Source organism: Fistularia commersonii, chromosome 9 (genome assembly GCF_037954325.1).
Source record: "Fistularia commersonii isolate RoL2024-O1a breed Wild chromosome 9, RoL_Fcom_v1.0, whole genome shotgun sequence".
Classification (NCBI taxonomy): Eukaryota; Metazoa; Chordata; class Actinopteri; order Syngnathiformes; family Fistulariidae; genus Fistularia; species Fistularia commersonii.
The window spans coordinates 18,274,428-18,297,494 of NC_141292.1; the positions used below are offsets into that span (position 1 = coordinate 18,274,428).

At 46.2% G+C, this 23,067-nt stretch overlaps 1 protein-coding gene across 1 annotated transcript; it reads left to right on the plus strand.

Moving 5' to 3' along the window:
• On the plus strand, window positions 1-22,824 carry cemip (cell migration inducing hyaluronidase 1). Its single transcript, XM_086152957.1, has 27 exons — window positions 1-120; window positions 337-474; window positions 1,196-1,334; window positions 1,408-1,644; window positions 2,177-2,356; window positions 3,061-3,131; window positions 3,226-3,321; window positions 4,103-4,224; window positions 5,509-5,656; window positions 5,795-5,986; window positions 6,585-6,754; window positions 6,845-7,260; window positions 7,481-7,550; window positions 7,742-7,870; window positions 9,268-9,353; window positions 9,451-9,582; window positions 9,778-9,813; window positions 10,118-10,273; window positions 10,356-10,536; window positions 16,706-16,921; window positions 16,999-17,210; window positions 18,426-18,611; window positions 19,706-19,910; window positions 20,126-20,212; window positions 20,833-20,990; window positions 21,059-21,159; window positions 22,489-22,824. The coding sequence occupies exons 1-27, from the start codon at window positions 69-71 to the stop codon at window positions 22,614-22,616; spliced, it is 4,044 nt and encodes a 1,347-aa protein (XP_086009083.1). The 5' UTR covers window positions 1-68; the 3' UTR covers window positions 22,617-22,824.
• The last annotated feature ends 243 nt before the right edge of the window (window positions 22,825-23,067 follow it).

The window sequence follows — 23,067 nt, forward strand, 5'->3', positions numbered from 1 at the left end:
GCAGAGACCCCGCCCCCCTACTCTGACACCTGACCCCTGCCAAGAGGCCCCGCCCCCCCAACTGCGAGATGACGGCGTGCTGGCTGCTGGTCGCGCTGCTGCTCCCCTCTGCACGAGCAGGTGGGCTCCTTCCCATTGGACCCCGTCAGATCAAAGGTTGCTTAGCCCCGCCCCCTTTGCGAGAACGCCCCCAGGACCTTAGCGGGACAATCCAGAGGACTTGGGGAGTATATCCATAAAAGGATCTCGAAATTAGGGACAGGAAGTGAAGTGTGGAGAACCTGAAAGAACCTTGGGTCTGACCCGTGTGTGTGTGTGTGTGTGTGTGTGTGTCAGTGTGTCCGGACCAGGAGGCGGGTCTCCGGCCTTGGATGCCAGGTCACCATGAGGACCACCGCGTGGTGATTGGACGTGGCCAGAAGGTGCTGCTGTCGTCATCGGCAACGGTCCACTCCATCCACATCTTGAATGGAGGTGACGTCCCTGTTTCCATGGGCAACCAGACACAACATTTTCTAGATTTTTCCAACATCTTGGGAAGAACTGATTGATTGATCTATAATTGTTTTTTTTCCGTAATACACTAAATATAGTGGGTTTGGTTTATTGTTTGTGTTTCTGTCTGTGTATCACTGTTATATGTGTGTGTGTGTGAATCTATTTGTGAGTGTATCTGTGAGTGTGAATGTATCAGTGTTTGTTTATGTGTGTGCGTGTGTGTGTTTGTGTGTATATCTGTGTTTTTTTGAGTGTGTGTGTAACACGGTGTGTTACAGTGTGTCGTGTCTGTATATATAAGTGTGTGTGTGTATGAATGTATATCAGTATGTGTGCGTGTTTGTGCGTACATCCGTATTTGTGTATCTGTGTGTGTGTTTATACCAGTGTGTGTGTATCTATTTGTGTGTGCATCAGTACGTTTGTGTATGTATGTAATTGTATATAAGTGTGTGCGTTTGCATCAATGTGTTTGTGTGTGTGTGAGTGTATATCAGTGTGTTTGTGTGTGTTTTGAGGGCTGTGTGTGTGTGAATCTATATGTGAGTGTAGCTGCCTGTGTGAGTGTATGTATCAGTGTTTGTGAATGTGTGTGTGTGTGTTTGTGTGTATATCTGTCTGTATGTATGTGTGTGTGTTGGTGTGTTTCTACTGAGCACGGTGAGGTGTGTGAAGGTCTTATGTCCTCCTGGTTCAGGGAAGCTGGTGGTAGCAGACAGTGGACGTTCCATCCTGCTGAGGACCAGGCACCTTTTGATCAGCAAAGGTGGTGAATTCCATGCCGGCAGCCCTGACTGCCCCTTCAGGGGGAACTTGACCATCTCGCTCTTTGGACGGTAGGAGGAGCTCCTCCACTGGGTTCTCCACCCGTTTCCCCGGCGTCCTGACCCGCCGACTCGGTGTCTCCAGGCTAGACGACGGTGAGCAGGATCACCCCTACTTCGGCAGGAAGTTCATCGGCGTGGGTAGCGGCGGCACGCTGGAGGTCCATGGGCGCAGGAAGCTCTCCTGGACGTTCCTCAACAAGACGCTGGTCCCCGGGGAGAACAACCAGAGCAGCTACCACTTCAGCAGGAGCTGGGGCAGCAGGGGCATCATCGTCCACCTGATCTGTCCCCGCACCGGGCAGGTCCTACAGGACCACAGGTAGGTCCAGGTCCATCTACAGGGGGCTTCCATCCTGGTGGACGTTAGATGTCCCAACCCAGGTCCATGGATCCTTGAAGAGACATCTACCAGGGCTTTGGTCATGATAAAGGTCCCAGTCCAGGCCTATCGAGGGCTTCAATGTAATGTTCTTATACATGGGCACTTACCAGGGCTTTGGTCATTGTAGAGGTCCCCGCCCAGGTCCATCTACCTGGGCCTTGGTCTGAGCAGATGTTCTTACCTTTGATCCTAGGAGATGTCCCAGTCCAGGGGCATCTAACAGGGCTTCTGTCCCGGTAGATGACTCTGCCCAGTTCCTTCCACAAAGGGTCTGGGATCTGACCATCTTTCCCAGATGGAGCAGGTGGTTTGGAATCTCAGATGCTCCCCTCAGTTCCTCAGCTCTCAGGGTGAAGGTTCCTTCGCCTATTCCTTCCTCACATCTCATCTTGTCTGGGGCACCGAGGAACATCAGAAGAACCTCCGACCCGGCATAGGCGCTCACTTCCCTGTGGCTCCGCCCCCTCAGGTTTGACACCTACCGCAGCAAAGAGGAGAGCCGGCGCCTAGCGGTCTACCTGGACGGCGTGGAGGCAGGGCTCATCCTGGCAATGATGGTCAACGACGAGGCCTCCAACAACCTGGAGCAGGACGCCAGGAGCAGGCTGGAGGAGCTGGGGGGCGGGGCCATCAACACCCTAGGCTTCAGGTGAGGTTGAGGGGGCGGAGCCATTGGCTACCAGGGTTTCAGGTGAGAGGGTGAGGGGGCAGAGCCATTGGCTACTTTGGCCTCAGGTGAGAGTGTGAGGGGGCGGAGCCATTGGGTACTTTGGCCTCAGGTGACAGTGTGAGGGGGCGGAGCCATTGGCTACTTTGGCCTCAGGTGAGAGTGTTAGGGGGCAGAGCCATTGGCTACTTTGGCCTCAGGTGAGAGGGTGAGGGGGCGGAGCCATTGGGTACTTTGGCCTCAGGTGACAGTGTGAGGGGGCGGAGCCATTGGCTACTTTGGCCTCAGATGAGAGTGTCAGGGGGCGGAGCCATTGGATACATTGGCCTCAGGTGAGAGGGTGAGGGGGTGGAGCCATTGGCTACTTTGGCCTCAGGTGAGAGGGTGAGGGGGTGGAACCATTGGCTACATTGGCCTCAGGTGAGAGGGTGAGGGGGCGGAGCCATTGGCTACATTGGCCTCAGGTGAGAGGGTGAGGGGGCGGAGCCATTGGGTACTTTGGCCTCAGGTGAGAGGGTGAGGGGGCAGAGCCATTGGGTACTTTGGCCTCAGGTGACAGTGTGAGGGGGCGGAGCCTACACTGTAGGCTGTTGGATCTTCAAAGTTCTGGATCAGAACTTCTGTTCTCTGTGTGAAGGTTCCCCATGGTCCATCTGATATTTTGCTCTTCTTTCCTGCCCCCTAAGACACCCGTGGACGTTGATCACAGTTAAAGGAGACCCTTCTTCTGCGGTGGAGGATCACGCCATCTACCAAGGTGGAACATTTGATTCTTACCTTCACACACACAACCTGTGGAGGAACCTCTCTGACACTGTGTGTGTGTTTTGTGTATGTGTGTGTGTTCCCAGGGACAAAAGCCTCCTCCGAAGCACAAAGTTCTCGCACCTTTCAGTCCAGCGATGGAGAAACGCTCACTGTCACCGTCAGCAGCCAATGGGTGCAAGGTAACACACACACACACACACACACACACACACACACACATTCCTCCTGATCTCCACTGTTATTGGATATGACGGTTCGACACCTGGAATGAGCTGGAGGCGGGGCTTCACCTGTCAGGTGAGCTGTCAATCAAAGATAGTCCTTTTCTTGGGAGGCAGGGCTTCATCTACCAAATATTACACTTTGTGTGCAAGTAATAACCGCGTACTTCTATCTGGTAATAAGTTGTAATAAGTACAAAAGAAGAAGATATTCCATTGACAGACAAAACAGAAATCGAGAATAGAAATAACCAACACAAGAGAAATAATGAAACAAAAATAAGAATTAATAATAGTGTTATAACAATATTATACTAATATCATATCAACATTTTACCAATATTGGATCAATATTATACAAATATAATACCAATATTGAATTGATATAGAGTATTAATCTCTTGAGGTTAATTTTTCTTTTTTTTATTGAAATCGAGAGGTACACTAATAACAATAAAAAGGCCCAGAGAACCACAACAAAAAATTTTAAACTCAATATTTTCATGGCTAAGGAAGCCTAACAAGGTAACCAAGAGATGAGAAAAAGAATTGGAATTTAAGTTTTTATTTTTAGTGTATTTTAAAGCTGATTTAAGACGCGGGTCGAAACCGACCCGTTAACACCTGGGATGCTACCAGAAAACTAACACAGGAGGAAGGTTAATAAAAGATTGTTATTATATTACACTAATCTAGTGTGTGTGTGTGTGTGTGTGTGTGTGTGTGTGTGTGTAATTAGAGTCGGAGTGGACTGAGTGGTTCAACAGAGACGATGAAAGAGGTTCGGGTGACTGGGAGAAGCTCTCAGACCTTCAGAAGGCCTATCCAGATCGTCTGTGTAGCAACCCTGTGGACATCCAGGTACACACACACACACACACACACACACACACACACACACACACACACACACACGATCAGAACCAGGCTGTGGATCAACGGCCGAGGGCTGTGGATAAGCGAGACGTGGACCTCTTGGTCTTGGACTTTGTCTCCGCCTGCTGGTCATGATGAACCAGCCAGTACTCGTAGAAGTCAGATGTTCAGGACAACTTGGCGAGGTCCTCCCCGAGGACCTCCAGACTGAAGCTCCATCTCTTCCAGGAGGCCAGGAACCTCCTTGAGGTCCTCCTCAGGTCGTTTTGAAAGGTTGATGTCGGCCATCTTTAATTCTGTTGCTGTAATTGACGTGTAATATACATGACATAATATACATATAATAAAGTTGTTCTCATCTCATCATCATCATCTCATGACATTTCAATGCAATCGATGAGTAAGAAAAAAATAATTACTGTTTATTATAATTTAATTCATGGGCACTTGAGATGCCAATTATTTAACTAATTGACAAATAATTAAAACATAATTAGAGGAAATCAACATTGGATTTATGAATAAGTAATATGCAATTACATGCCATTAGTAAATATGAAAACGTGAGTAAATATGTTGTAATATGTAAATATGTCCTTACATGTAATACTACTATACTTACTACAATAGAAATTTGATAAACAGGTAATACATATGTTATTATTTCAATCACTTGTTTTATATTTGTCAAAATGTAACTAATGGGCAATAACATGATGTAATCAGCACTCTACATGTAATTTGTGGACAATTACATTAACATGAAATTAATTAGCAATTTACATGTAACCAATTGGCAATTGCATATTTTTAATTGGTGATTAACAGGTAATCAATGGGTGATTAACATGTAATTAATGAGTGATGAATATAAAACCAATGGGCAATTACATGTTATTAGTTCACGATTAACATGTAATCATTGGGCAATTAAGTTATTGATGGGGAATTGACATTAGATTAAAAGACTTTTACATGTCACTAATGGTGAATAAACATGTTATTAATGAACCATTAAATAATTAACATGAAATGAATGGTACTAAACATTAATCGATGAGCTATTAAAATGTGATTAACTATTAATGGCCGATGAAGATGCGACTGGGGCGATTAAAACTTAATTAACGTGCAGACACATGTTCATTGATGAGACCCATTAATGGGTACTTAACATGTAACCAATGGGTGATTAACAGATAGTAACGTGTTATTAATGGGTAATTTATATGCTATTAATCATTCAATTTTGATTATTTGTTACTTTAGGCAGAGGCGGTGGACGGAACCCCATCCAGCCAGACGGGGGATGTTATCCGGCGCCTGGACCGGAGCTTCGGCCTGGTGTGCCTCAACCAGGACCAGCCCAGAGGAACCTGCTGCAACTACAGGGTCCGCTTCCGCTGCGGGAAGCTGGGTGGGTTCCTCCAGGAGGAACACCTGCCGGAGCAGATGTGGACCTGCGTCTGCTCCGGCAGGGCGGTACCTCCCGTCACCCTCAACGAGAGTTCCGCCACCTCCCTTCGGGCTTTGACGTTCTCCGCATGTCCTCCAGTGTTCCCCCGGGCCTGGATCACCGTCCGCCTGCTCTCCAACACCACTGTCCTGGACCTGGCTGACCCCCCTGAGGGCTGGGGGCCCGGGGACCACGTTGTGGTGGCCAGCACTGACTACTCCATGAACCAGGCCGAGGAACTCACCCTGCTACCCTGCCCCGCCTGCGGAACCCACCAGGTCAAAGTCCAAGGTGAGAACCTGGAGAACTGGAGAATCTCAAACAATCTCAGAGGAACATAAGAGAACCTCTGTGAACCTTGCAGAACCTAAGAGAAGCTCAGAGAACCAGAGGAAAGCTCCTCAGAGAGGCTCCTCAAACACACTGATCTTCAGCTTGAAGGGGGCTTTAAATCCTGTGTGTGTGTGTGTGTGTGTGTGTATTACAGGGAGAATGTGTGTGTCTGTGTGCACACTGTAAGAAGCTGTGTGTATGTGTATATATTAAGAAGGTAGATGTGTGTGTTTGTCTTGTGTGTGTGGGTCATATGTATGTGTGTATGTCTGTGTGTAAGCGGGTATACGTGTGTGTGTGTTTGTCTTGTGTGTGTGTGTGTTTGTTCCTGTGTGTGTGGGTCGTGTGTGTGCAGGTGTATGTATGAGTGTGTGTATGTGTTTGTGTGTGTGTGTGTGTGTTTGCACAGTCTCAAATGCAGGAGCAGGAAGTCTCAGGCTCCATCCTAGACCAGGGGTTTCTCAAAGGGCCCATTCAACCTCGACACCTTGAACACACACACACACACACGCACACACACACACACACACACGCTGGTGTTCTCTGGTGTCTTCAGGGCGTGTGCGGTTCCTCCATGTGGGGGAGAATGTTGACGGCGTGGACATGAGGGCGGAGGTGGGTCTGCTCACAAGAAACATCCTCATCCGCGGAGAGATGGAACCCCGTTGCTACGGCAACGAGGCCTGCAAGTTCTTTGACTTTGACACCTTCGGGGGACACCTGAAGGTCAGAGGTCAACTACCCCAAGCACTCTCCATGACCTTCTCCTCCGACCAACTTCTTCAACCCTCTCCTCCTCCCACACTTCTCCTCCAGGTGGGCCGTGGTTTCCACTCGGTGCACATGTCTGGCGTGGAGCTTCTCCACATGGGCCAGCAGAAGTTGGGCCACTACCCCGTCCATTTCCACTTGGCCGGAGACGTGGACGCGGCGGGCGGCTACCATCCCCCCACCTGGCTACGCGGCCTGTCGGTTCACGGCTCACGCTCGCGCTGCGTGACGGTGCACGGCACCAACGGGCTGCTGGTGCAGGACGTGGTGGGCTTCGACGTGGTTGGCCACTGCTTCTTCACCGAGGATGGCCCGGAGGAGAGGAACACCTTCAAGCACTGCCTGGGGCTGAAGGTCCGCGCCGGGACACTGCTCCCCTCCGACAGGGACACGCGCATGTGTGAGGCCATCACGGCCGGGGCTTGGCCTGGTTACCATGCCAACCCCCGCCAGGACTGCAGGTGAGCATGTTGGAAGGGTCTGCAGAACCTTCATGCTGGATCTAATGTACTATCCTATCTCTCCTCATCATGATCTTCATCCCCCGCCTTGTCGTCATCCTCCTCATCTTCTTCTTCATCCTCTTCTCCATCCCAATTGTCTTCATCTTCTTCATCCTCCTTCCCTCGACCCATCTGCATGGTTGTCTTCATCTCCATCCACCTCCTGTTCTTCCTGCAGTGCCACCTCCACGTTCTGGATTGCCAACCCCAATAACAATGTCATTGACTGTGCAGCTGCAGGGTCTGAGGTCAGTCAAACACACACACACACACACACACACACACATTACAAGTGAAGTCGTTTCATGGAATCATGTGACCCGGTGTGTGTGTGATTATCTATCTCCACATCTCTGTGTATCTATGTGTGTGTGTGTGTGTGTGTATCTATGGGTGTGTGTGTGTGTGTGTGTGTGTATCTATGGGTGTGTGTCTCCAGGAGACTGGGTTCTGGTTCCTTTTCCACCACGTTCCCACAGGTCCTTCAGAAGGTCTTTACTCTCCCGGACAGACAGAACACACTCCTCTGGGGATCTTTGTCAACAACAGGGCACACTCCAACTACAGGGTAACGCACAACTACTACACAACATCTACACACTCCACTCCATATATAGAGTGGTGCACAACTGCTACACAACATTGACACTCCAACTACAGGGTGATGTACAACATCTACACACACGCCACTCCAACTACAAGGTGCGCACACAGCTACTACCGTATTTTTCGGACTACACGTCGCTCCGGATTATACGTCGCACCAGCCAAAAATGCATAATAAAGAACGAAAAAAAACATACATAAGGCGCACTGGAGTATAAGTCGCATTTTTTTTTTTTTTTTGGGGGGGGGGGATTTATTTAATAAAATACAACAACAAGAACAGACATGTCATTTAAAATTTTAATGACGAACAATTTAAAATAAAAATAGAATAGAGGCAACAACAGGCTGAACGATATGCTTACGTTACATGACACAACTGAGAAAGTGCGTGGTATGTTAATATAACATACTAACAGTTATTCCGATAACTCTCGCATAAACAACATGATAAGAAGTTTACCAGAACCATCCGTGTCACCCCAAACACCCGGTAACTAAAATCCCATGAAATCTTCATCCTCGGTGTCACTTCTCATCAACTCCGCTAACTCCGGAGGTAGAAGATGCGGCGCTTCCTCTTCTACGTCACTTCCGTCAGACTATCGTCACTTCCGGTTCCAACTATTCCAGCCTTCCTGAATCCCGCCAGAACGGTTTCGGTCGTCACCGAAGCCCATGCTTTTTCCATCCATTTAATAACTTCCGCGAAAGTCGCACGGCGCATTCGTTCCTCTAGCTGTGGCCACCTAGCTTTTAGCCTGCGATTAGCTTTTAGCCTGCGATTAGCTTTTAGCCCGCGATTAGCTTTTAGCCTGCGATTAGCTTTTTTTGTTGTCTTCATTTCAGTTAGAGTTACCTCCGCTTTTCGCCAGTCTCTTACAAGCTTCTCGCTAACTCCAAACTTTCTCTCTGCAGCTCGATTACTGTTTTCGGCTGCATGTTTTACTACTTGCAGCTTCTAATCAGCAGAATACGATTTCCTTTTCGGTGCCGTTTTTGTTAAGTTCTTCGCTAATGTTGAAATTATTATCACATGCCTATAGCGCCCTCTTGCGGTTCAATGTGAAAATAACATGTGAAATGATACACCGGTACCGGTAATAATGTGTTAAAAATTTCACACGTAAGTCGCTCCAGAGTATAAGTCGCACCCCCCACTAAACTATGAAAAAAAACGCGACTTATAGTCCGGAAAATACGGTACACTGCAATTAATCTGTAGTTAATTTACAGTTAATCTGATGTTACGCAACAATTACACCCTAATTAACTTGACAGACCAATTATGACTGCCTACAAATGACGAACATTCTGTGAAGAGAGGGAGGAAGGGAATGATGTTCTCTGACATGTTAGGCAGGGGTGATCCTGGACAATGGTGTGAAGACCACACCGGCTAACGACAAGGACAAGAGGCCCTTCCTGTCCCTGGTGGGGGCCAGGTGAGAGAACATCACGGGATCTTCTGAGGAACACTGTGCCCATGCGCACATAGAAAGATACACACACACACACACTTATGGGTCATGTGACCTGCAGGTTCGGCCCCCATCAGGATGCTGACCCCTTCAAGCCCAGAGTCCCAGCCCTGATCCGTCACCTGGTGGTCTTCAAAAACCAGGACCACGGAGCCTGGCTGAGGGGAGGGGATGTCTGGCTGGACCACTGCCAGTGAGTTGACCTCTTCTCCTACATTCTCTTGTCTCCAAGGCTGATCTTGAGGTGCAGAACCTGGACCAGGACCTCCACCTCCACATCGGTATAGAGAGATGCAGATGTTTCAGAACTTGTTCTATAAGGCTCCTTTCATTTGAATGTGCCGGGATTTTGGAGAACCTTCTCATGGATCTTGTTCCTCCCACCCAGGTTTGCTGACAATGGGGTTGGACTCACACTGGCCAGGTAACACACACACACACACACTTTGCATATTGGGTAACACACAACTAAACTCACACACTCACATACTGTCACATCAGTGTAGTGATGTCCAGTAGATGACATCACTGTGGTAACGTTTGGATCATTGGCTGACGACACCATGACCTCCTCAGGTGACACCATAAGGTTCTAACCGATGACACCATGACTTCCTGATGGACGACATCATGACCTTCTAACCCATGACACTGTGACCTCTTGACTGATGACACCGTTACCTCCTCAGATGACACCATGAAACCTTAACCCCTGCTGTTCTCCCCAGCGGGGGAACGTTCCCCGACGACGACGGTTCCCGGCAGCAGGTGAAGAACTCCCTGTTCGTGGGCGAGAGCTCCAACCATGGAATGCCCCTCCCTGACCACACGGCCTGGGGGGTGGGAGGGGCCGACCTCGCCGCCAGGACGCTCCCCCGCGCTGTGTAAGCCCGCCCGCCTCTGTTCAGTTGGTGAGGAGCGTCATTTGGACGCCTGGGATTTACTTCTGACCTCCTGACCCCCAAGGGACTTCCCTATCCGGGGGGTCCAAATCTATGATGGGCCCATCAACGTCCACAACTGCACGTTCCGGAAGTTCTCGCCCCTGGGGGGGCGGCACAGCAGTGCCCTCGGCTTCCGCCTCAACAACTCCTGGCAGAGCTGCCCCAACAACAACGTCAGCGGGGTCACCTTCGACCGCGTACCCGTGAGTATGGAGCGACTCCTTGGGGGTGGGTCACCTGACTAGAGCAGGGCTAACTTGTAGGTCACCTGACTCAGGGGGACAGGGCCTGAAGGTTAGCTGACCAATGGAACAGGGCCTGGAGGTCACCTGATTGTGGCCGGGGCTTATGGGTAACCTGACTCTGACAGGGAGCTTGGAAGTTAACTAACTGATGGGGAAGGGCCTCCAAGGTCACCTGGTGAGGCTAAGAGGTCACCTGACTCTGACAGGAGTGGGACTTGGGGGCACCTGATGAGGGGGTGGGGCTCGTAGGTCAGCTGATCCCAACAAAAGGCGGGGCTTGGGGGGGGGTCACCTGAGTCTTGGTGGAGGCGGGGCTTGGAGGTCACCTGACAATGAAGGAGGCAGGGTCTGGAGGTTAGTTGACCAATGGAACAGGGCCTGGAGGTCACCTGATTGTGGCCGGGGCTTCTGGGTAACCTGACTCTGACAGGGAGCTTGGAAGTTAACCGACCGGGGTAGGGTGGGGCCTGGAGGTCACATGATTTCTGCCAGGCTGGGACTTGGAGGTCAACTAACTGATGGGGTGGGGCTTGTAGGTCAGCTGATCCCAACAAAGGCGGGGCTTGGGGGGGGGTCACCTGAGTCTTGATGGAGGCGGGGCTTGGAGGTCACCTGACAATGAAGGAGGCGGGGTCTGGAGGTCCCCTGACTTTTTTTTTTTTTTTGGAGCTGTCGCCAATCCCAGCAGACATTGGGGTGAGGGGCGGGGCTTAACTAGTCTGGGTCACCTGTCAATCACAGGGCCACGTACGTTAAACCATTTAACCATTCACCCTGTCATTCACACCTAGAGAGAGAGCGACTTTTTTTTTAATTTCATTTATTTATTTTTATTGAACATAAATAGTATAAACAGATATACATATGTACAAACAAACATGGCAAGGTAGAATCGGATGTCAATGAATCAACCGGGGATGAGGAAGCAGAGGACATAAGGACATTCGTTCTGTATGTAATCACTTAACTGTACAAGTTAACAGTATTAAAGGTTTGTGAGAAATGTTTGCTCAAAGAAAAAGAAAATAAAGGAAAACAGATAAATAAATAAATAAATAGGTAAATAAATTAAAAAAAAAAACATGAATAAATTGCAAGGGGAATACAATATGTATTTAACTTGGTGGTTCACAAGGAATCTCAGACATCAAACTATTTTTTGGTTTTGGGATTTTTCCATAAGTTTTAAGGCTTTTTTTGTGTAATTCAAAATCGTTTATAATGAACGTAAGATAGGGAGAACACTTTTGCATTCTATTTTTGTGAATGAAGAACTTGGCCAGGTCTAAAATAACATTGACACAGAGTTCCTCTCTTTTGTTGCTTAATAGTAAACCAAATGTTATATCATCTCTTGAGAAGGAAATTGGTGATGATGGAAATTTGTCTTTAACCCATTTTTGAGTTTTTGCCCAAAAGCCCTGTACTTTTTGGCATGAGAAAAATATATGGTCCGTGGTTTCAATGTTGTCCTCACAAAAGGTACAAATATTATCTTCAAAATTAAAGCGTACCCTCAATAATTCCCTAGATGGGTCGATGTCATTCATAATTTTGAAGTGAGTCAGATACATAGTTCATAGCCTGGCAATGGATTCCTTATCAACTTTATCTAAAATATTATTTTTGTTTTGACATCCAGGGAATAAGTTTTCTGTAAAACATTTCCTAAGAAAAGGAGTTGCTGAATTTTCTATTCAGAATTGAGATTCCCTGGAGTAACTGTGGTTGTATGGTTTGGTGCGTCTTTATATTTTTGGTCAGGAATACAAATTGTCGAGGTAGTGCGTTACGTAACTTTATGAACTTTAATACGGGAGGGTTAAAGCCGAATTGTTCATAGTCTAAAAGACCGCCATTGTCATCCATCAAGTCAATTATCGACCGTATACCTTTCTCAAACGATTCCTTGTAAAATAGAGATTTGTTGCGATGCAGCACATATATTATTGTATGTATTATGTATTATTGTACCATGTGGTGAGAAATTGTCTACATATATCATTTTCCAGTACAATAATATTTGTTTATGGAACTCTGAAAATTTGACAGGAATCTTGTTGATATCAAAGTCAGAGAAAAGCGACTCTGACTAGAGTCCTTTAAAAAGGAAAATACCCAAGTATTTTTTATTTCTGATTTAAAAGGAACATAGCAGATTTGTTTTAGTGGCGAGTCATGAAGTGCAAAAAATTCACATATCTTTAAGTTTAATGATAATCCTGAAGCCTCGGAGAATTTTTTTTATTTTTTCAACGCTTATTTGGGACTTGATATTCATTTTTGAAAAATAAAGTTGTGTCATCTGCCAGTTGGCAAGTAATAATTTCTGTACCCAACACGTCTAACTTTTGGATATTGTTGCAATTTTTAAAATAAATGGCTAATTAATATTCTCATAGAGCCCACGGATCACATTCCTAAATTTTAAACCAAATCCAAAATGCTCGAGCATTGCTAAGCATTGCTAAATAGATGTTCGACCGAGTCAGAGGCTTTATAAAAGTCCAAGAAGAGCATGAATGAGGTCTCTATATTCTATGATGTCCATGACAAGCCTTATATTATTGTGAATTGACCTTACTTTCAGAAAGCCAGATTGCGTCTCTGCAATAATGTCTGAGATTCTTGATTGGAGACGGGAAACTAGGATGTAGGTAAACAATTTACAGTACAGTCCAAATTTCTGAGAGTGATGGGTCTTCTGTTTTCAATAAGACGAGGATCTTTCGTGGGCTCTGGGATGGAAATGATAACTCTGTGTCTCGTTGTCATCGGAAGCGACCAAGTTTCAAAGATTTCCAAGAAAACCTGATAGAGAAGTTCCCTTATATCCACCCAGAAGTGTCTATAGACGTCTCCTGTGAGGCTTTGTTGGGAGATAGTCGACCTACTGCAGTGTCGAGTTCAGCAATAGTCAGATGCTTATCACAGGTTTGCTTGTAGTTGTTGTTTATTTTTGGGATATATTGAGCAATATCTGTTAGAAAGGAGTCACAATCACTTTTTGAGAATTTAGATGTGTATAGATGGCTATAGAATTTAAAGATTTCAGAGGATATTATAGCCTCATCTGTAATTTCCTTGTTGTTGATTAAATGAGTTTTTTTTCTCTTGTCTTCTTTCCGAGCAACATAAATATGCCGAGTTTTTCTCTGTTTCTTCGATCCATTTTACTCTGGATCTAACAAGTGCACCACGGGCTCTATGAGTAAATATGTTATCCAGACTTGATTGTAATTGAATTATTTTTTGTTTGTCACCCTCATCCAAGCTAGTTTTGTTGTCATAATGTCCAATTCTCTCTTGTCAAGACCTTTTTTAAGTTTTGCACTATAGAAAACAGAGTGTTGTCGAATTTTAAATTTCAGGAACTCCCATTCTTTGACCGGAGATGCAAGTTCCTCAGATGACTTAATTGCTTTAATTAAGGATCTAATTTTTTTGACAATACTCATCGTTCTTCAGCAAGTTAGAATTGAATTTCCGGTATTTGTTTGATGAATTCCTTCTTGGTTTTGGATGTAATACCTAGATATATAACGCGATAGTTCATAATTCATCCAGATCGAAATCCCCACCTATTATTATATTGTCAGTTGGGTGAGAACGTTGAAGTTTGTCTTTGAGTTCGAAGCACACAGCAAATATTTTGGCATCAGTGTTTATTAAGAATAATTGGTCGCCAATTCTTAATATTCAATTTATTTTTCATTTATCTTTTCATTTCATCTTTCATTTAGGAATCACTTTAATAAGGCCTTGACGAAGGGTTGGTAGTAAATCTTCTTTGCCTACGGCTTCTTCAAATACAGCGACCAGTGGCCCTTAAATTCTTCATAAAAGCTTTATAAAATTCATTTTTCAGACTGTCGTTACACTTTTCTATACACTTTTCAACTTTGTCTAAATCAATGTTTTGATCGCAAAATAATTAAGTCTATCGATACTTTCAATATCCTTTTCAATCACTTTCAAAAATATAACAATATTATCCCCATGATCACTATCAGTATATAACGCTAAAATAAAAGTCAGCCACGTGCTGGGAGACAAGTTCTGGGTTTTCGAGTATCTGTTCATTCGTTTAAGTTTACAAAGGGAGGTTAACTTATAGTTCCTTTTTTCTAAATGAAAATAACATTTAGAGCATTTTTCCCCATGTTCAAATTAATTTCCTTAAAAACCTTAAAGGCACCTCTGGCTTTTTATTTATACAGTATATTTTGTCCAATTTGAGTTGTAAAGCTCCCAATTCCAAGTCAGAAGGATATACATGTTCTGATAGTCTCATTATTTTTAAGAATTATTTGAGATTCATTTTCTCTCTTTGCTTGATATTCTCTTTCCATAAATTATAGCCAATTCCTAATTTTGAATTCCATTCATTCCTAGCAATTTCCAAAATTGTTTGTCAGGTTAGCTTGTCTCCAATATTTCTCAATAATATGTTTGGTTTCTTTTTGAAGTTGTTTATTTTGTAATAGAATTTTGTTTTATTTCCAATATTCTCTATTGGAGAAAACCATTTTGAGCTTAATCTTACCATCTTGGTGATCTGTAAACACCACAGGCTGGATTAGGACTGATTCTACTCTTTTGTTAATGTCTGAGGAGATCAACCACAATTCTAACCAAGATTGCTAAGATCTATTTGACCAGCTATATATTTTTTGGCTTGGCGTTTTATATCTCCAGATAGCGATGAGGTCCATTCTACTACAGATGTTATTTAATTAACTCACTACTTTGTTTTTTGTGAAAATACAGTTTTGTTGTTTTGTTTATTATTGGAGGCATATATGTTACTGAATTCCCACGAGAAGAATTATCCATCTACCAGTCTTGTCTGAGACATGTTTAATTATTTTCCCTTAAAATTTTCTTAGCGATATGTCTATTCCTGCTACACTTTGTTTTACACGTTGCCCTGGCATTTACAGAAAGAACAGAAATTGACATTAATCACTAACTATGAACTTTGGACCGTCTTAGGCATCCTTTATTGGCAAGAGTTACTGCACTAATCCATATCACTCCAGTGCATATTGTATAAACCTGTATTATCGCGGGTGGCTCGGTCCGATACTCATTACATTACATAACATTACATTACATTGCATTTGGCGGACGCTTTTATCCAAAGCGACTTACAATAGAGGACATAGGGACTGCAAATACACTTGCAAATACACGATGCATCTCTGATGGTTGTTCTTCAGATACATCCATTGCCTTTGCGCCTTTCCACAGAACATCTCTGGCTGTTCTAGATAAGAACCCGATGAATACCGGACCCTTGTTCTGCCGATTCTGTGAGCCGTATCGATCGCAGCTACGACCCGTGACGGGAAACGCAGCTCGATAGATACTCTGAACTCGTGCCTCGGTGTTGGGAACATCTTTTTCCGGAAGGCGGAGTTCACGCAGATCGCGTCGGCAGCTATCGGGATCACGTTCGATCACTTCTTGACGACAAAAGTCCGGTGAATTTTTCAGACCTTCAATCATCTGAGCCATGTTATACTTGAACTGCTTTGTCGGTTTCGTCCTCTCTTTCATTTATTTTTCCAATGACAGCGGAGATGACGGTGTTCTTCAGCTCATATGGAGTCGGCTGCTCTTGCTGTTTTGTCACGTAGCTTCTGCTTCTTTTAACCATCTGCTTCTTCGGTGAATTCAGAGAAGAACTACATTCCCTCCTATTGTCAGCCCAGCGGTATGTAAGAATCTTAGATGTTTCTTTTATCTTTGAAATAACTCCCTCCACACTTTCCATGCGGGACTCTTCCAACTCCTCCGAGATCTCCATTGCCAGTTTGGAGGTTGATTAGATATCATCTCCGACATGTCCACGGGCAGTCTTCTTATATAACTGATTCTTGATGGGGGCTGGACTTGGAGGTCAGCTGACTCGGGCGGGGGGCTTGGAGGTCACATAACTCTTGACAGGGTGGGACTCGGAGGTCATCTGAGTGAGGGGGGCGGTACTTGGAGGTCCCTGACTCAGCTTGGGGTGGGACTTGGACGTTCCCTTGACCCTGATGAAGGTGGGGCCTGGAAGTCACCTGGTTCCAATGGCTGTGCGGCCCGGAGTTCACCTGACGGAGGGCGGGGTCGTCCCCAGATCACGTCACGGGTGTTCTTCGGAGAGCCTGGGCCCTGGTTTAGCCGCATGCAGATGGATGGAGACAAGACCACCATCTTCCACGATGTGGACGGTTCCGTCAGCCAGTACCCTGGCTGCTTCCTGGTCAAGGAGGACAACTGGCTCTTGCGCCACCCCGCCTGCATCGACGTGCCCGACTGGAGGGCTGCCATCTGCAGTGGACGCTACGCCCAGGTGGGCAGAACCTCGCGCTCTACTACCCCCCTCCGTCGCTAACCTACTATCCCGCTAACCTGCCTCCTGCCGCTCAGATCTACATCCAGATCAGGAACCCGGCCAACCTGACCCTGCACATAGTCCGGGACGAGTACCCCGATCGGCCCCTCACCCTGGAGGGCGCCCTGGGCAAAAAGAAGCACTACCAGCAGTTCCAGCCGGTGGTGGCCCTCGCCAAGAGCTACACCCTCCACTGGGACCAGCCTGCACCTGCAGAGGTCACCATCTGGATCATCAACTTCAACAAGTGGGTCCCATTACAGCATATGCTTTTCAGATTTTCAGAATGAAACAGAAAACAGCGGAAGCGAATGATATAAGACAGGAAGTAGGCATACCCGTCTCAAAATTGAACACAGTGGCCCTGAATGAAAAACAAAGGCAGGAAGTGAAGTTGTCCTGTGTTTGCTTTGCAAAATAGAATAGAATTTAGTGGCATCAAATATACAAACGTCAGGACGTAGGCGTGTTCGGTTTTCAAAATAAAACACCGTGGAATCGAATGAGATATGAAGGCGGGAAGCGGATGTTCACCACGCTAGATTTTCAAAATTATGTAGAATAAAGTGGCATCAAATACACAAGTACAGGAAGTGGACATATCCTGCTTTTGACTTTTAAAATTAAATATAACTGAGTGGCAGGAAGTGGATGTGCCCTATGTTTCAATTCAAAAAACTTTCATTGCGCCCTGGGGGCAATTACAAAAATGTTTGATTTTGTCAGTCATCCAGGTCATGGTGAATCCTTTTAAAACATTTCTTGTATATACCGGTACATTTCAAACCCCACAACACCCTGAGGCGAAAACTGGTGCTCACCAAGGCCAAAACACAAGATCGAGAATGTGGTGGATGCTGTGACTTGCACTGAGGATTGTGAGAACTGAAGAAGCCTCTCGGATGAGAAAAGTGTTCAAGTGAAGAAGTTCAAGTCCGGTTGCCAATACATAGATTTTAACAAGACGGGCAGAGAATGTTAGATTTGATTTTTCAAAATAAAGCAGCATTTAGTGGCATCGAATACTCAAGGCAGTGAGCGGACATGCGCCGTGTTTTTATTAATGAACAAAATATCAATTTATTAATTAATTGATTGTGCTGGAATCATGTGAAACCTTAAAACAGGAATTGGATTGGGTTTGATTTTTAAAATAAAATGAAAAATAGGGCTCAAATGGATGACAAGCACAGGTAGCCGCAGATGACCCTGCACCGCCCTCTAGTGGCCAAACTTACACTGTCGCCTCATGAGCGCTCACCCATGGGGATCAATAACCATCAATCAATCGACAATCAATAATAGTGTTTATCACAATCCATACCCAATTCAAAGGTGGCTCGATTAGCAAGCCGATCTGATTGATCCAACCCATCAGATCTGTTGGTTTCAGATGCAGAAAACTGCTGTGTGTGTGTGTGTGTGTGTGTGTGTGTGTGTGTGTGTGTGTGTGTGTGTGCAGGGGGGACTGGATCAGTGTGGGCTTGTGTTACCCCTCGGGAACATCCCTGACAATCATCTCTGACGTTCACAACCGTCTGACCAAGAAGACGCACAAGACTGGGGTCTTCATGAGAACCTTCCAGAAGGACCAGGTGCAGCAGGAGGGGACCTCCAAGAGGTTCTACTACTGGGAAGAGGACACCGGGTACACACAAACACACACACACACACACACACACACACACACACACAGATAAAAACAAACAAACACGTAGATACAAACAGGCACACACACACACACACCGATATACTCACAAATATATATACAGTGCATACACACAGATAAAAACATTCAAACACCCACACACACACACACACAGTTAAAAGCACATACACAAACACACACACACACACACACACACACACACACACATGGATAAGAACATACAAACACTCAGATACAGAAACACACACACACACACACACACATATGAAAACATACAAACACTCAGATACAAAAACACACACACACACACACAGATAAAAACAAACAAGCACGTAGATACAAACAGGCACACACACACACGATATACTCACAAATATATATACAGTACATACACACTGATAAAAACATTCAAACACCCACACACACACACACACACACAGTTAAAAGCACATACACAGGCACACACACACACACACACACATAGATAAGAACATACAAACACTCAGATACAAAAACACACACACACACACACACACACATATGAAAACATACAAACACTCAGATACAAAAACACACACACACACACACACACACACACACACACACACATATGAAAACATACAAACACTCAGATACAAAAACACACACACACACACACACATATGAAAACATACAAACACTCAGATACAAAAACACACACACACACACACACACACACACACACACACACATATGAAAACATACAAACACTCAGATACAAACACATACATACTCAGATACAAACTAACACACACACAGATATACTCACAAATATACATACATACGCACAGATAAAAGCATAAAAACACTCAGATGTGCCCGTGCGCACACACACACACACACACACACACACACATAGATATACTCACAAATATATATACACACGTGGACACAAACGCACAGATTAACACATAAAGATACACAGCAACTTTCTATCAAACACCCCCACACTTGCGCAGATACCCACAGCCAGGAAAAATGTGATGTATTTGTGTGTGTGTGTGTGTGTGTGTGTGTGTGTGTGTTTGTGCCAGCCTCCTCTTCCTGAAGATCCAGGCCCAAACCCCCAGAGATGCCTTCTCCTTCTGCTCGCTCCAGGGCTGTGAGCGGGTGAAGATCTCGGCCTTGGTCCCCCCCGGGAGCCCCCCCAGCGACTGCAGAGGCTCCGCCTACCCGCGCCACGCACGCACACCCACCGTGCACGTGCCGATGCCCCCCAAGATACCCGACGCACAGCTGGTGTGTGTGTATGTGTGTGTGTGAAAGAGAGAGACAGCGAATCTGTGTTTGTGTGAGAAAGTGTGTGTATGTATATATGTATGGGTGTGTTATTCTGATTTCTTTGAGTGTGTGTGTGTGTGTGTGATGTCTCAGGTTCCTGTATGTAACGTTCAGATTGTTCACCTGGATTACATTAGTGTGTGTGTGTGTGTGTGTGTGTGTGTGTGGTCCAGCACTGGTCGGAGCACTTCCTGGAGGTTCGCCTGGAGTCATACAATGCCCGCTTCTTCCACATCAAGGAGGACTTCGCCTTCACTGAGGTCAGTGCTGTCCTCACCTGAACTCACCTTGGCTTCACACCAGGACATTTAGTCCAGGAACACCTGTCTGGTCCTCGTCCAGGGACGCTGCCCTGACCTGAGGACATAAGGGCCAGGGAAAGTCGTTCCTCATTTGAGGACATCCAATTCAGGGACACTTGGGGGAGTGTAAGTGAAGGGGCGCTGTGTCTTCGTACTCTGAGTCCAAGGACAATTAGAGGCCGGGACAGAAAATCACTGGACTGTGTTTTCTCACTTGAGAACATTCAAGACGACGTAGGAGGACACGCAGTTCAGAGACACCGGGCCGGTTGTTGTCCAGGGCCAAGACATCTGGGGGGTTGAAGTCCAAAGACATTGTGTCTTTAGAGGACATTCAGTCCTGTGACAGTGTCCTCATATGAGGACACTGTCAGGATACCCTGACCTTATACAAGGACAATCAGTTCAAGGACAACGCTGAGTCCAAGGAGACCTGAAGGGTGTAAGTCCAGGTATACTCTGTCCTCATAAGAGGATGGACCACAGTGAGACTCAGCCTGGTCCTCCAGAACCAGGTACAGGGGCCAATAGAAGGCGCCACTCTCAGAATCTCCTTCCTGCTGTATGATTGGCTGCAGGTGAATGGCAGGAAGTCGTACCAGGTGAGCGACGGCGTGCACCTAACAGTAATTGATGGCCAGGACGGGCGCCTGCTGGAGACCAAGAGCTTCAGGAGCTCCGTCCTGCAGGGCGTCCCCACCCAGATCAGCAGCTACGTGGGCGGCCTCGGAGACGGGTGGGGTCACCATTACTTCCTGTTTGCTAGTAGATCCACTTCCTGGTCTGACAGCGGGTTCTCCGCAGGTCTGTGGTCCTGCTGACGTCCAAGGGGCGCCTGCCCACAAGAGGGGGTTGGACAAAAGTCCTAGAGCTTCTGGGAACAGACGGGAGCATTAAGCTGAAAGGTAGGAACTGCCGGGCAACCTCCCTCCTGCAGCTAGTACCCCTCGAGGGAGGACTATCTTTGGCCTGCGGGATAATATTTGATTACTATTAGAGCTAGCCTGCAGGTACCATTAATACCACAAGTCCCATAATGCACTCTGATGCTGTGGCTCATCAATCCAGTGCTGGCAAATGCTGGCCTTGCTGAGTCACCTGGTGTCAACTCAGCTACCCCTCTCCCAAAAATGGCTAAATGAAAGGTAGACTCTGAATCAGGGGATTTCAAGAGGCAAGGGAGGCAGAGTATGTCTTCGTGGAGAGAGCGGTGACACTTCGCATTTCTCCACTGATGCAACATCCGACAAGAAAGTGGATGTGACGCATGGGGAATGTGTTGTCAAATCAGGAAAAAATTAAGACGCTTCTCCAGGTCCGTTGAAAAATGCCAAAAAATGGTATGTGACGTTGAGGGAAGCTAGACCATTCATCAGGTAGTTGACACCTCGGGATGAGAATGTTATTTATAGAACCGTAAGAAATAAATGAAACAGATTTTTCTTGTATTTTAAGTTTAATATTGTTTATAGGCAAGAACGTGTAAGCTTTGTCAGTTCAAGTTTCTGGATTAGACTAGAGAGCGTCAGAGAGCAGAAAACTTTCTTGCTACACATTTCTTGCATGTTGGATTTCCTTTTTCCACTGTGGAAAAATATTTTCAATAGAAATTACCCTGGAAATACTGCAAATTGTCGCAACTGATTTTTAATTTATTTAATGTTTGATATTGTTTTAATAGGCAATCATTTAAAAGCTTTGTTAGTTTCAGGGTCAATATGTACAACAAGTTCATCTCAATAAGTTTTTTGATAAACATTGAACCAAATCCGGCCCTGTACCGATTTCTAAATAGGGGTTAGGACAGAACCGTCCCCAAATGACTGACTGCATTCAGAACATTTGGATTTACTGGTTCCTTAGCAAAGTCAGGTGCTCTCTGAAAAACATCAACCAGTATGTTTACCTTTCAGCTCTGCTTTCCACCTGAACTTCCAGGTATTCTCATTTCGTGGAACCAATTAGTTCCCAAAGGTTCCTTGCTTGAAGTTTGTCGCAGAACCTGCTGAACAGTCCTTCAAAAATCAGGAACCAGATGGGCGCTTCTTTGGCCTCCACAAGCAGACCCGCTTGGACCTTCAGGTTCTCCAGGACCTCAGTGTCTCTTCTAAAAAGGACTCACTGAGGAGTCCTCAGGGTCTAGCATTGGGGCCTCTGAGGTTCCTGCAAGTGTTCTCGCGGTGCCCCCTGCTGTCCAGGAGTGTGACACTAGTCTGTGTTGTTCAACCCCTCAGACAAGGTGACCTTCGTGGGCTTCAAGGGTTCCTTCCGGCCCGACTGGATCCGCCTGGAGGTGGACTCGGAGCAGGCCCGCATCCACCAGGTCCTGCCCATCCCTGTGATCCACAAGATGGAGCTATAGGTTCTGGAGTGCCGGTGGGGAGGGGGATCCTACAGAACCCCCTCCTCAGGACTTTGCATCTCTGAGCTTCTGGTCCACCATCTTTTCTCTCTGAGACTTGGCAAGGAGAACCGACTATGACCTTCAGTGTGTTCTTGAGGGGGAACCACCCCTTCCATCCCATCTGTGAGCTGTATCTACCCCCCCCACTCCCACCATGCCCCCTTCAGTATCACATCTCACCTGGAAGTTCCTGGAGACCAAGGAGTTTCTTCCGCAGAACGTCCTGGATGAGAACCTTGAAAGTGGTCTCCACCCTCAGAACCAGAATGTTCTGGATAAAAAAAATGCACAACCTGTTTGCTTCTTCGGGACAGGACGGTTCCAGGATCTGATCCTTCAGGTTGCTGCAGAACCAGGAGTAGCATTCTGTGGACCACGCTTCCAGGACCATGTTCGAGTGTGTGGAATC

Excerpts from the sequence above, each read along its gene's own strand:
- cemip (XM_086152957.1), top strand. The coding sequence starts at position 69 with ATGACGGCGTGCTGGCTGCTGGTCGCGCTGCTGCTCCCCTCTGCACGA. Across the intron at positions 7,871-9,267 it reads GGGCACACTCCAACTACAGG|GCAGGGGTGATCCTGGACAA; the intron begins GTAACGCACAAC and ends CTGACATGTTAG. Across the intron at positions 20,991-21,058 it reads GTGGGCGGCCTCGGAGACGG|GTCTGTGGTCCTGCTGACGT; the intron begins GTGGGGTCACCA and ends GGTTCTCCGCAG.